This window comes from Chrysochloris asiatica, unplaced genomic scaffold (assembly GCF_000296735.1).
Source record: "Chrysochloris asiatica unplaced genomic scaffold, ChrAsi1.0 scaffold00043, whole genome shotgun sequence".
Taxonomy (NCBI): Eukaryota; Metazoa; Chordata; class Mammalia; order Afrosoricida; family Chrysochloridae; genus Chrysochloris; species Chrysochloris asiatica.
The window spans coordinates 9,937,927-9,951,190 of record NW_006408561.1 but is presented as its reverse complement, the minus strand read 5'-3'; the positions used below and the strand labels follow the sequence as shown (position 1 = coordinate 9,951,190).

The following is a 13,264-nucleotide window of genomic DNA, read 5'->3' as shown; positions in this document are numbered from 1 at the left end:
TGTATATATATATTGCATATAAATGTATATCCATTACAATACTGAAGAATAAGATAAAACCATACATCTAGTGGAATTTTAGCCATTTTGGTAGGGATCAAAGTGAATTAATTTCTAAATTTCATAGAAACAAACAAGAAAAGCCTTTATATACTGAGGACAAGCTCTATTACTTTCAGTATGAAGTTGTCCACCATGGTTGTGAGGTAAACTGGTTTATTAAAAGCTTGAATATAAGTTGATGGAATAACAATAAACAGACTTTTATAACGAGTATCATCGAAAGACTTGAATTGGCTTGATAAATGTAGCTTTGCTCAATTGACAATCTATAAATCACTTGAAAATGTACAAGGGGACAAAATGACTAATATTTAACCACACCAGGAACTGCACCAGATAAAGAAATGATATCAAGACACTAGGTATGATATCAATGAACTAGGCAGGTGATATGGAATACATGAAACTGACTTCAGAAAAAGAAAGGGAAAAGCACAGATAACACAAATAATTGCAGGGGTTAGGAAAGGGTGTAACGCCTTATAAATTGCTTCTTTGGTGTAGAGGTAGCAAAGTCTCAAAATATTATAATATAGTTGATGTTGATAAAGAGGTTTCACTTAGGAGTTAGATAATAAAGGTGCTTAAAGTTCATGGAGTGAAAGTTATACTTAAATAGATAATCACTGCTATAAAAGTATATTTCTGTATAGGGAAATAACAGCTTATTGACAAGAAATTCTACAGTGTATGCTATTTACTAAGAAATTAATCACTAATTTCTTTGAACATTAACTCTGGTGGCTAAGAAATCTGACATTGAATCAAGATTTATATAAAATTGGTGGTGGTGGTGATGTGCTGTGGAGTAGGTTCTGACTCCTAGCAACCTTGTGTAGGGTTTCTGTGGCTGTATATCTTTATAGGAGCAGAAAGCCTAGTCTTTTTCTCGCAGAACTGCTGGTAGTTTCAAACTGCTGACCATGAGATTAGCAGCCTTACTCATAACCACTACCCTACCAGAGCTCCTATGGATTGCAAAAAAAAAAAAAAAAGAATGAAAACTTCAGGATTAGAAGAACTAAGAGATGTATGTTAAAAATTAAATTGAATAAATATGTACTAAGACACATGACTGAGAAGGGCTATTCCCACTACATTTAGCTATGCTCTGTATGTTATCTTACATTGTGTATAGGGTTTTTGAGGAGCAGCTGGTAGTTTTGAACCTTCAACCTTGCGATTAGCAATTCAGTTCTTATCCTACAAGTGCCATACCTGGTCTCCAAAATGGGACACGGCTGCCATCGTAGTGACTCTCTAAAGGTTGTCAGAAGCTGTAAATCTTTATGACAGCAGAAAATCTCATTTTTATCTTTCTCCTGTGAAGCAGTTGGTGGTTTTAAATTGCTGACCCTGAAGTTAATAATCCATTTCTTACGCTACAGTGTCACCAAGGCAGAAGACATGATTTTCAGAAACAAATATGAATTTTTGTAGAAGAGTTTAATATATTTTGTTATAAAATAAATAAAGGAGGAAGTTGGTGATCATTTAGTTCAAGTTAAAAAAAAAAAAAAAAAGCAACTCCAAAATACATACTACCAACATCAAAACCTACATATACTTATAATTCCTTTCCATACTTTTGTTACAGAAAAGCAGTGTTGGAATTGGAAATGAGTTAGATTAGGAAGAATTGGAATTTTTGATTTTGAGAAAGTAATTGATCCTCTATATATTTATTTTTCTTGTTAGGTGCTGTCAGGTTGATTTTTGACACATTAGCAACAAACAGGACAGAATAGGACTGTCCATGGGGTTATCTAGACTGTAATATTTACTGAAGCAGATCTCTAGGTCTTTCTCCTGTGAAACTGCCAAAGCTCCATATATATAGAATGATATTTGGTCATAATTAGATATAATTATTTTGTGTTTTAAATATACATTACTCTTTTTCATTTAGATGGCAAGGAAGAAACTCAGTGGATTAGAAATCTCTCTGATTGTCCTCTTTGTTATAGTTACTATAATAGCTATTGCTCTGGTTGCTGTTTTAGCAACAAAGACACCCGCTGTTGAAGGTAAGTAATACTAAAAATACTTATACATTGTTGTTGTTATTAAGTATCTTCATGTCAGTGCTACTCATAGAGACCCTGCAAGGGTTTCTGAGGAGCAGCCAGTACGTTTGAACCACTGGCACTGTGGCTAACAGTTCAACACTTTTCTTACAGTGACACGCCCATACCCCTTATACATGGTGGTTGTATGCCATCTAGTCAGTTCAGACTCATAGTGATCCTGTATAGGGTTTGTGAGTCTGTAAATCTTCATAGAAGCAGAAAGCCTCATCTTTCTCCAGCAGAGCCACCAATAGATTCGAACTGCTAACCTTGTAGTTAGCAGCGGCACACATAACCCACTACCCTACCAGAGTCCCTTTATACATGGTTGATTTTGTTAAGTCCTGTGGAGTCAGTTCGGACTCATGGTAACTCAATATAGAATTTCCAGGGAGCGACTCGAGGGCTTGAACCACTGACCTTGTGGTTAGTAGTCAATTGTTATCTTACAGCATCACACCAGGATTCCTTATACATGGTGGTGGTGGTTATATGCTGGGGAGTCAGTTCCAACTCATAGAAACCTGATACAGGTTTTTTGAGGCTTTAAATCTTTACAAGAGCAGAAAGCCTCATCTTTCTCCCATGAACCACCTAGAATATTCAAACTGCTGACCTTGCAATTAGCAGCCCAATTCATAGTCCACTGTGCTACCAGAGCGCCTTCTTATACACGGTAGTTAGTTGAAACAAAGGTTACCCCATAATAGTTAGACATTAAAAAAAAAAAAGAAAATCTATATGAAACACCTATGTGAAGAAAGAGCTAGGATAGCATATACAATTACTGAACTTTTTCCATCCAATGTGCTCCAATTATTTAAGTGAAGTTGTTATAATTAAGGGATTTCTGCACTATGACATTCCCTAGAGTATGTTGCTTGAGAATAGCAAAGTGATAAAGGAGTGAAGGTGTCAATATTAGGTAGAATGATCATCTATTGCTACCGGTGAGTGATTTATTATTAGTAGTGACACCTGGGTTTTTGGTCTAGCCTTCAGGCACGTGCAGAGGTGATGAGAAATTTCTTTGAATATCCCATCGTCTTAGGAGCAATTATTTATTTAACAAGAGGAAGGTTTCAAGACAAGACAGATAGGGGAAGGGCAAACAAGGTTTGAGGTGTTTATTTGTTATTATTTTAACATTTTTATCCTAATTTAGAATAAGAACATTTTGCTCTGGACCACTTTCTCTTTCTTCAACATTCTCTCTCTAAACTAAATCAGAATTTGAATGAATATTATCAATGATCTTCTAGTCTATGCCTACATGTTCATTAACAATTTTTATTGCTGTCAGTCTTTTAACTTCTCCCAGTAACAGAGCTTAACACATTATGAATCCTTTTCATATCTGATAATTCAGAACTTTTAGAGTTGAAATGCGTTTTTCCTTATTCTCTTTCTTTTTTCTACATAACAGATTTTTCTTTCAAAACATTTGTTTACTCCTGTTTTCTTTTTCCTTTTTCTCTACTTCCTGTTTCCTCTACACACTATATCATACAATTTTTCCACATCTTCTTTCTTCCTGTATAGAACAAACTGTAAATAGGTGTGAGGTGTGAATAATTATTTTGTTTCCTTTTGAGTCTACCTCAATTTCTGTGATTATATTTTGATTTTTGTAGAGCAATCAGCCGAACTCTAAACTGTCAAATTTTATGTGTAATTTGGATCTTTCCTTTTCCTGACTTGTTATTGTTGTTATTAAGTGCCGTAGAGTCGATTCTGACTCATAGCAACCCTGTATAGGGTTTCCAAGGAGCGGCTGGTGGGTTTGAACCGCCGACCTGGGGTCAAGTGACACCAGCGCCACACCAGGAATCAATTGTGAGTCCATTTTTAATGCAAACTTTAATTTTCAGATTAATTATTTTTTGAATGATGTGTTTTTTCAATGTATTCATTGTTGAAGAATCTGAAAATAATTAATATAAAGTTTTTTAATGACTTTTTTTTTTTTCTTCAGAAATTAGTGGTCCTACTTCAACTCCACCTGGTTTAGGTAAATGCCCCAATGAGCAAAATGATCCTGTGAATCAGAGAATAAACTGCATTCCAGACCAATTTCCAACACAGGTTTGTCACAAGTCTTTAATGTTTTTATGATTGTATGTATCATAATCACTATAATAAGGTTGTTGTTGTTAAGTGCCGTTGAGTCGGTTCCGACCCATAGCGACCCTGTACAGGGTTTCCGAGGCTGTAAATCATTACCGGAGCAGAACGCCTTATCTTTCTCCCACGGAGCGGCTGATAGTTTCGAACTGATGGTCTTAAGGTTCGCAGACCGATTCGTAACCACTACGCTACCAGAGCAATCACTCAATATTAAATCAGTTCCTTATTTTGTCATCTAGCTATAAATTATTGCTATTGTTAACTACTCTCAAGTTGGTTCCAACTCATAACGACCCTATATAGAGTTTCCAAGGAACAGCTCATGAATTTAAACTGCTCAACTTGAGGTTCACAGTCCAGTGCTGACTCTACAGCACCACATCATTCGACTTCATTTATCCATTTACTGTGCCTCTGAGTAAACAGATGAGAACTAATAGAATTTCCTGAGTTTGTTCTTCCGTACCTCAATTCAAATTAGATTAACCAGTAAATCGCAAAATGATGAACTACTGAATATAAAATATTAACTCGATTTTTAATTCTGCCAGTTTCAAAGCATAACATATGTATGTGAGTCAACTTTTATGCTTTAAATATAATTCTCCTGTCATTTAAAATAATTTTATGCATTCGAAAATTATTGAAAAATTCATAATTTCCCCAAACTCATGAAATGTAATACCTAGCATACAAACTAACTTAAATAATTTAATCTTTAGCTAATACTTAGTTGGAAATAATTACCTTAAACATTTTGTGTGAGCCTAAATTCAGGGCCATATTATCATCTTTATGCCAATATTGTCAGCTTGATACATCATTTTTGTTGTTGTTAAGTACCACCAAGTCGATTCCAACTCATAGTGACTCTATATAGGGTTTCCAGGGAGGGACTGGTTGGGTGGAACCACCAATCTTGTGGTAAACAGTCTAGTGCTTATCCTATAATGCCACATGAGGACTCCTGATACATAATTTGTTGTTGTTAAGTGCCATCGAGTTGGTTCCTACTCATAGCAACCCTGATACATGATTGTTGTTGTTGTTATTAGGGAGTCAGGTGGGTTCTGCATCATCATTACCTTCTGCACAACACAATGAAACACTGCCTGGTCCTGTGCCATCCTCATAATTGTTGTTACCCTTGATCCCATTGCTACTGTTAATGAACTAATCAATCTCATTGGAGGCCTTGCACTCTTTCTCTGACCCTCCATTTTACCAAGCATGCTGTCTTTCTCCAGGGACTAGTCCCTGCTGATAATATGTGTGAAGTGTGATAGAAGAGGTCTAGCATCCTGGCTTCTAGGAGTATTCTGGCTGTATTTCTTCCAATACAGATTTATTTGTTCTCCTGGTAGTACATGGTGCTTTTAATATTCTTCTCAAATACCTTAACTCAAATGCATCAATTCTTCCTTATTCATTATCCAACTTTCACATAATTAGCACATAACAAATACTTCAGCTCTTTGTTTAAACATTATGCCAAAATAATAGATTTTTAATTACCCAAAGAACAGAATCCTTTCAAGTATATAAATTTACAATAATGTATATGTGAACTTAACGAATCACAACTCAGCATCAATCTCTGATAGGGTGTAATTAATTCAGTGAATTAAATATTTATATTTCTCCCAGGTGAAAGGAATAAAATAATAGGTGACTTTTCAACATATTATATATTGTGAAGAAAGAGGCATATTTTAGAAATAATTGTTCAGTGGAATGAATGAATGATCATAAAGTAGATATCGATGCATCTGATAACAGTAATAATATATGATTCCTTTTAAATAAATATATTTTCACAGGCAATTTGTGCTCAGAGAGGCTGCTGCTGGAGGCCATGGAATTACTCCAATATCCCTTGGTGCTTCTTTGCAGAAAACCATGGCTATAAAGCTCAGGAAGTAAAAGTAACAAATACAGGTAAGATGTGCTCTATGGTACTGACTCATTGTGATATAAGTGGAACAAAGAAAATAAATTTTAATTTTTTCTTTGAGAAACTTATCTTAAATAGAATCAAATGTGAAATATGTACACAAAAATGTTCCCATTTATTATATTAGACATTTCTTTTTTGCATGATTGCTAGATTCTAGAAACTAAGAAAAAAAAAACCTCAATAATGAAATGATAAAAACAATGAAAAAGGTTTAATTATTTATCTTTATAGCCAGCAAAATCATTCGTATCTGCTTTCTTCTGTCTTTAAGGACTTGAAGCCCAATTAAACAGAATATCTTCACCTACCCTATTTGGAAATGACCTTAACAGTGTCCTCTTTACAACGGAAAGTCAGACACCTAATCGTTTCCGGTTCAAGGTTTGGCTTTTAAGATTTCTAAGGAACATTTAAAACTTAAAGGCATTTCATGATGAATCCCTTCATTCTCCACAGATATTTTCCCTCTGGAGTAATAATATATATTTCAATGAAAGGGACTAATTTGGTAAATGGCTTCTTTTTGCCTGCTTACTCCAATGTAATATATGAATGATAGTGCCTCCTGCAGGTATTTTTGGAAAGTACAAATAACATAATCTATGGAAAATACTTATTACACTGCCTTGGCAATGAGAAGAATTAAGTTCTGAATAAATACTTGTAATTTTTATTACTTCACAGGTTATGATGAAGGATACATTTAAAAATTAATATGCATAAGATGATAATTGTATCAGTGTTGTATCAGTGCAAGTTATACTCCTTAACCCTTTAGCTTATTCATGATTTAAAACAAACAAACAACTAATTCTTGCCCTTGTTTTTAAGCAAGTATTTTCTTAATACTGCTTTCGAATTTTAGAACTGAAAACACCATGGCCTTTGTATAGTTCCTCTTTAGCAACATCATAAGAATAAAGACATTTTTAGAACAACATTCAAAATTCTTATAGTATTTTCTAAGGACAAAATTTCTGAAAAGCAGTAAGGATGATTAAATTTGCAAAAACTAGTAGTATTTTATAATCATGTTTTAGTCATATTACCATTGATTTTTATATCTAGCAATGAAAATCTTATATCAATTTTATACACAGTATTTTTATAGTCATGTAATTCTTCATGTTCCTTAACAATTTGTATGATTTATTCTGTTCAAAGCTAAGTTTTCAAGTGCTGTTGTAACACAAATATCACAAGTGGGAAGTTTAAATTTTCTTACAATTCACAAGGTTCAGAATTCAGGACACTAGCCATTGGAGAAATCTTTTTCTTTCTCTCTCTCTTTAGACTCCAGGGGACGATCTTTGGTTCTTTTCTTCTTCTGTTCCTTGGTTTCTGGGTGATCTTCATTTACGTTCACTTGCCTCAGTGTCTGCCTGGTAGCTGAATGGGCTGCTAACCTGCAAGGGTCACAGATAAAGCTTTCTGCTTCTATAAAGATTTGTAGCCTCAGAAACCCTATACAGGGTCACTATGAGTAAGAAAGAGCAGCATCTCGGTGTCTTTTTTTGTTGGTGTTGTTAAGTGCCACCTAGTTAGTTCTAACTCACAGTGACCCTGTGTAAGGTTTTCCAGGAGAGCTGGTGGGTTTAAACTGCTGATCTTGTGGTTCGTGGTCCAGTGCTGATCCTACAGCACCACACCAGGAGTCCAAACAGCAGCAGCTTCAGTGTTTATTGCTATTAGCTGCCAACTATTTGATTCCAGTTCATGGAAACCCCACGTATGCAGAGCAGACCTGCTCCATAGTGTTTTCAAGGTTTTGACCTTTCCGAAATAGATTGGAGTCTTAAGTTCATGGAGCCTCTTAGTGGGTCAAATGACCAATCTTTTAGCTAGTTGTTGTTAAGGGCCATGGAGTCAGTTTTGACTCACAACAACCCTGTATAGGTTTTCCTAGGAGCAGCTAGTGCATTTGAACTACCGACCTTACAGTTAGCAGTCCTGTGCTTATCCTACAGTGCCACACCAGGACTCTTCTTGTCCTACTTGGGGAATATTTCTTCTTATGCTGTTCTTTATATCACTCAGAATCAATTACATTTGGGACACATCCTATACTGATATAGCTTCATTAACACAACAAAGAAAAACTCCTATTCCCAAACAGAATACATACACAAATATGTTGTTGTTGTGTGCCGGCAAGTGGATTCCAACTTTGTGTAGGATTTCTGAGACCGCTTGGTGGTTTTGTACTGCTGACCTTATGGTTGTTAGTCCAATGCTTACCCTTCAGTGCCATACCAGAGCTCTGCTCATATATACAAGCATAGGGGTTAGGATTCCAATACATATTTTGGGAGGAACACTGTTAATTCAACCAATAACAATAGTCATTCAACAATGTTAAAGTTGTGAGTAGATTAATAGCTCATCTATAACATTACTAAGTATAAGCTTTTCTATATGGAATTTATAGTCAGTACTTAATTTTGCATTAAAAATTAAATAATAGATGTGAATCACATAATGTTACTTTGGTCAAATCTTTGCAGATTACTGATCTAAATAAAAGTAGATATGAAGTTCCTCATCAATATGTAAAAAAATTTACTGGACCTGCAACTTCTCAAGCGTTGTATGACGTGAAAGTTACAGACGCTCCATTTAGCATCCAAGTTCTTAGAAAAAGCAATAACAAAATTTTGTAAGTAGTTGTTGTATTTTCCATTTATGTAAGTTTAAATAAAGGTCTACATTTAAAAATTATTATCTAACTGGAAATGTCTTCATTTTAAAGTATTTTCAAAAAGAAAGAATATACTCCCCAAAAAGGTTGGTACACATGTTTGTAGAAATTATCCTTGTAAAAGGATTCTGTTTCCAGTGGATGTGAAGTATGAGAATGTGGATCATAATTAAAAACTGACAGTATATAAAATATCACAATAATTTATATGCTGACAGCCAGTTTCATGTTTTCCTTTTCTCCGTTTAAGTGTTCAATGCTATAACTAGACTTAAACTAGTGTATGTGTGTGTTTGAAAAGAGATGTTACACATATACACTAAGTCCACCTGTAGCTTTTCATGAAACTGTACTCCAAAACTGTGTATTATAAAATCTTTACATTATCATGATTCTACAATTTCTGTAAATAGAGTATTTTTTGATTTACATGAATTGTGACTACTAAATCAATGAAGCGGGTAAAAATGGTTTTCAAAGAAAATATCTGTCTGTTAAAATGCTAATGAATTAAAATTTCTCTTCCACAGTGAGATGAAAAATATATACTTATGTATACTATTAATATGGACTCTTGGTTAATGAGCCAGACTGCAGAGCCGTTTGAACTACAAGGTCGGCGGTTCAAGCTCACCATCTGCTCCTCGGAAACCTTATATAGGGTCACTATGGGTCGGAATCGACCCGACGGCACTTAACAACAACAACTATTAATATAGTTATGTACTTGTTGTTAAGTGCCGTCTAGTTGGTTCCAACTCATAGAGACCCTGTGTAAGTCTTCTGAGGAGTGACTGGTGAGTTCGAACCATGGTCGAGTGCATTATCCCACAGTGACACACTAGGACTTCTTATTCATAATACTGTTTTTGTTTTTAAGTGCCACCTGAGTTGGCTCTGACTCTTAGCGACCCTTTTTAGCATTTCCGAGGAGTGGCTGGTGAACTTGAGCCACCGCGGTTCAAACCGACTTTGCAGTAAAGCACATTAACCCTCAGCGCCACACCAAGATTCCTGTTCATATACTAGATATAAGTATATGGTTCAAGCTCACTAAGAGAGCCAGATAATTCTGTACTATAAGAACTTGAACCATATACCTATATCTAGTATGCTGTTTTTAAGTGCTGTCCAGTCAGTTGTATCTCACAGAGATCCTTTAAAGGATTTCCAAGGAGTGGTTAGATAAATACTAGGTAAATCTTGTTGTGACACTGTAGGTTAAGAACTGTACTGCTGACCACAAGATGGGAAGTTCAAACCTCCCAGCCACTCCTTGGAAACACTTTACAGGGTCACTGTGTGATGGAACTGACTTGACAGAACTTAACAACATACTAGATGTAGGTATATGGTTCAAGTTCTTATAATACAAAGTTATGACTCTGCTAGAGATATTGTCAAGTCCGCCCCAATTCATAAGGATCCTATGCAGATTTTCCAAGGAGCAGCCCCTATAGGGTTTCCATGGAACATGTATGAATCGCCAACTTTTCAGTTAGCAGTCCAGTATTTATATTTCAGTGCCACAATTAGGGCTTCTTGTTAGGCATAGATAATGCCATTTCAGTTTTCAAATATATTTGAAAAATGTTCCTACCAATAATACTTCCAGCATATTTCTCAAAATTTTGAACTTCTCTTCAATCACCCTTGGATGCTCACCCTAAATGTTCTCCATTTTAAATACTTTGGAGCTTTGTTCTTTAGGCTCAAGCTACACCATAAACAGCTGTACATTTGTCACCTACCTCTTACGTTGGCATACCACACAGAAGAAGAATTCCTTTCATTCAGTGCCAACGGTTATCAAATTACATGTTAGTGTTGATTAAAAACTTGGATAATCATGGTTTTAATAAAGTTATAACCTTGTCTATATTCATGAATACCTAAGGAGCCCTGGTAGCAAAGTGGCTTATGAGATGGACTGCTAGCTTCAAGATGAGCAGTTCGAATCTAGCAACTGGTCCATGAGAGAAATGAGGCTTTCTGTTCCATAAAGACTCACAGTTTCGGAAACCCTACACAGGGTCACCATGAGTTGGAACCAACTTGGAGGTACACAACAACCACCACCACCAGGCATCCATTGATAATACTTTATATTTTATTGTGTCCTTTCTGCCATTACTCTTCTGATTCTGTTGATTATTTATAGTATTAGTTGCTAAATTGAAGAAATAGTTAGAAATATTAATAGTATTCCTAAAATTATTGATATTAAAATAGCTTTCTTGTACCTATAAAATTAAATATAAGCTAATACCTTCATTATGAATATATTCAGACGGGGGAGGTATTTGTGTAGGGCATTTATGAATATTTTCAAGATAAATTCTTTACAATTGACTTTGTGTTCTATCGTGAAATCCTAAAAAGTTTAAATGCCATTTAGCATTTCTTGTAGTATATATTTAATCAGCGTAAAACACACAGGGTTTCCTTTATTGGAAAATGACTATAAAATTGTTTTTAACATAAGTATCAGAAGTGTTGAAGTCAGCATAACACTATTTTAGAACTGATATTGGAGCAAGGCAAAACTGGACTTGAAGCATGGTTTTGTCATTTACCAGATGAGACCTTAGAAAACATGAATTAATTTTTCAATCTGTGTCTTCTCTAAATGTAATTAATATTAGTAGCTATTAGGTTTGTGATAGAAATTAAAAGTGGGGATATAAGTTAAGGTCCAAATTTGTGATGGTGAGACAAATTTGGTTGAAGTAATTAATTAGTTCTTATTTTGATGCAATTACTTTTATCCAATGAAGAAACCACAAACTAAACTCTGACATCTTTAAAATGAAATACTCTGTGTAATGTTACCATAAACCTATACTTGTTAGAACATTTCACCTGTATTTATAGGTTATTTATTTATTTTATGGTTCAGGTTCGACACCAGCATTGGTCCTCTGGTGTATGCTGACCAATATTTACAGATATCAACAAAACTTCCCAGTGAATATATGTATGGTATTGGGGAACAGATTCATAAGAGATTTCGTCATGATCTATACTGGAAAACATGGCCCATCTTTACTCGGGATCAACTTCCTGGTGATGTAAGAACTATCTTTCTTGTTTTAAATAAAATTATTATATTAAAAAACATAATAATTTTAGTCTATCTGAAACTTTTATTTATTTTAAATGATCAGCTGCATTATTTAGACATTAATGATGCCTAGTCTAGAAGTATATTCACCTTGGGGATGATGGTTGCTAGCTAAGACTTAAATTAAGTCAATCAGTGATCAACAAATTTTGTGAATATTAGAAAGTACTTTTAGTTTATGAAAACTTTTGTTTGGCTTTCATTTTTTATGTTTTATCATTCCCTTTTCAGATCACATCACTATTGTACTTAAATCAACTAATGGCTATCTATTGCTACTCATGTGTATTCAAAATAATTATCAAAATCTACCTGGATTTGCATGATCTGACATCTGCCTCTCTTAGATGTCACTTCATAACATCTCTGTCTACATTTTCCCATTTCATACCAATGATATAGCTTTGTGAAGTATTATCTAAATATTTGCCTTGAGTATCTGTATCAATTATGCAATATGTTATGGAGTTTTTTTTCTGAAATTTACCTCATAAGGATGTCTAAGAAACTCCCCAGTCCAGAAATCAACTTTCTTTTCTAACCCTTTATTCATATGTGATATTACAGTTATCACAGTGTATTACTTGTATATATATTTGACTCTCTTTCTAGAAAGTCAAATTCCTTCATATAAAGATCATACTTTTTCTTTAAAAAACCTTTTTATTGATTCATGATTTATTTGCATCAAGTGTTGTGTTGTGATTTATTTCATACCAATGCTAGCTATTATATTTCCATAAGTGCATTGTATTGAATACTTTTATTTGGGTCAGAGCTACTAATAAAACCTACTGATTTCTATTTATGGCATTACTATCTATTCTATCATAAGCCAGGCTGAGCACCTCATGACTACTTTTTATATATCTTAAAATTTCCTTTAAATTTTCTCATTAGTGTCTTTCCAATTTTCTCCTATCATTTCAGTTCTTCAAAAACTTATTGACAAAAGTTCCACAAGAATGGTAATATCTTAAAATTCTCTACAATGCCTTTTACTTATATGGGCAATGATGGATAACCATGCCATTGAGCCATCATGAAAAGTCTTATTTAATTTAAATTAATTGAATCATAAGAAAGCATTAAGGAAAAGAAAGTAATCTACTGATGGTATATTTATACTATATGTTAATGCAATATTAATAACATGTTACTAGAACAAATTTTTTGTATTACTATATTTTATATGGTATAGTGTCGAGGTCCTATGTTTGGGTTCC

General features: G+C 34.3%; 1 protein-coding gene across 1 annotated transcript in view; it reads left to right on the top strand.

Annotated features, from left to right (window-relative positions):
* The first annotated feature begins 1,972 nt into the window (after positions 1–1,972).
* The window catches only part of SI (sucrase-isomaltase (alpha-glucosidase)), a 124,389-nt gene continuing 113,097 nt past the window's right edge, over positions 1,973–13,264 (top strand). Inside the window, 6 exon segments of the mRNA XM_006861797.1 lie at positions 1,973–2,090; positions 4,108–4,217; positions 6,080–6,197; positions 6,488–6,597; positions 8,721–8,872; positions 11,814–11,985. Coding sequence (XP_006861859.1) covers positions 1,973–2,090; positions 4,108–4,217; positions 6,080–6,197; positions 6,488–6,597; positions 8,721–8,872; positions 11,814–11,985 — 780 coding nt within the window.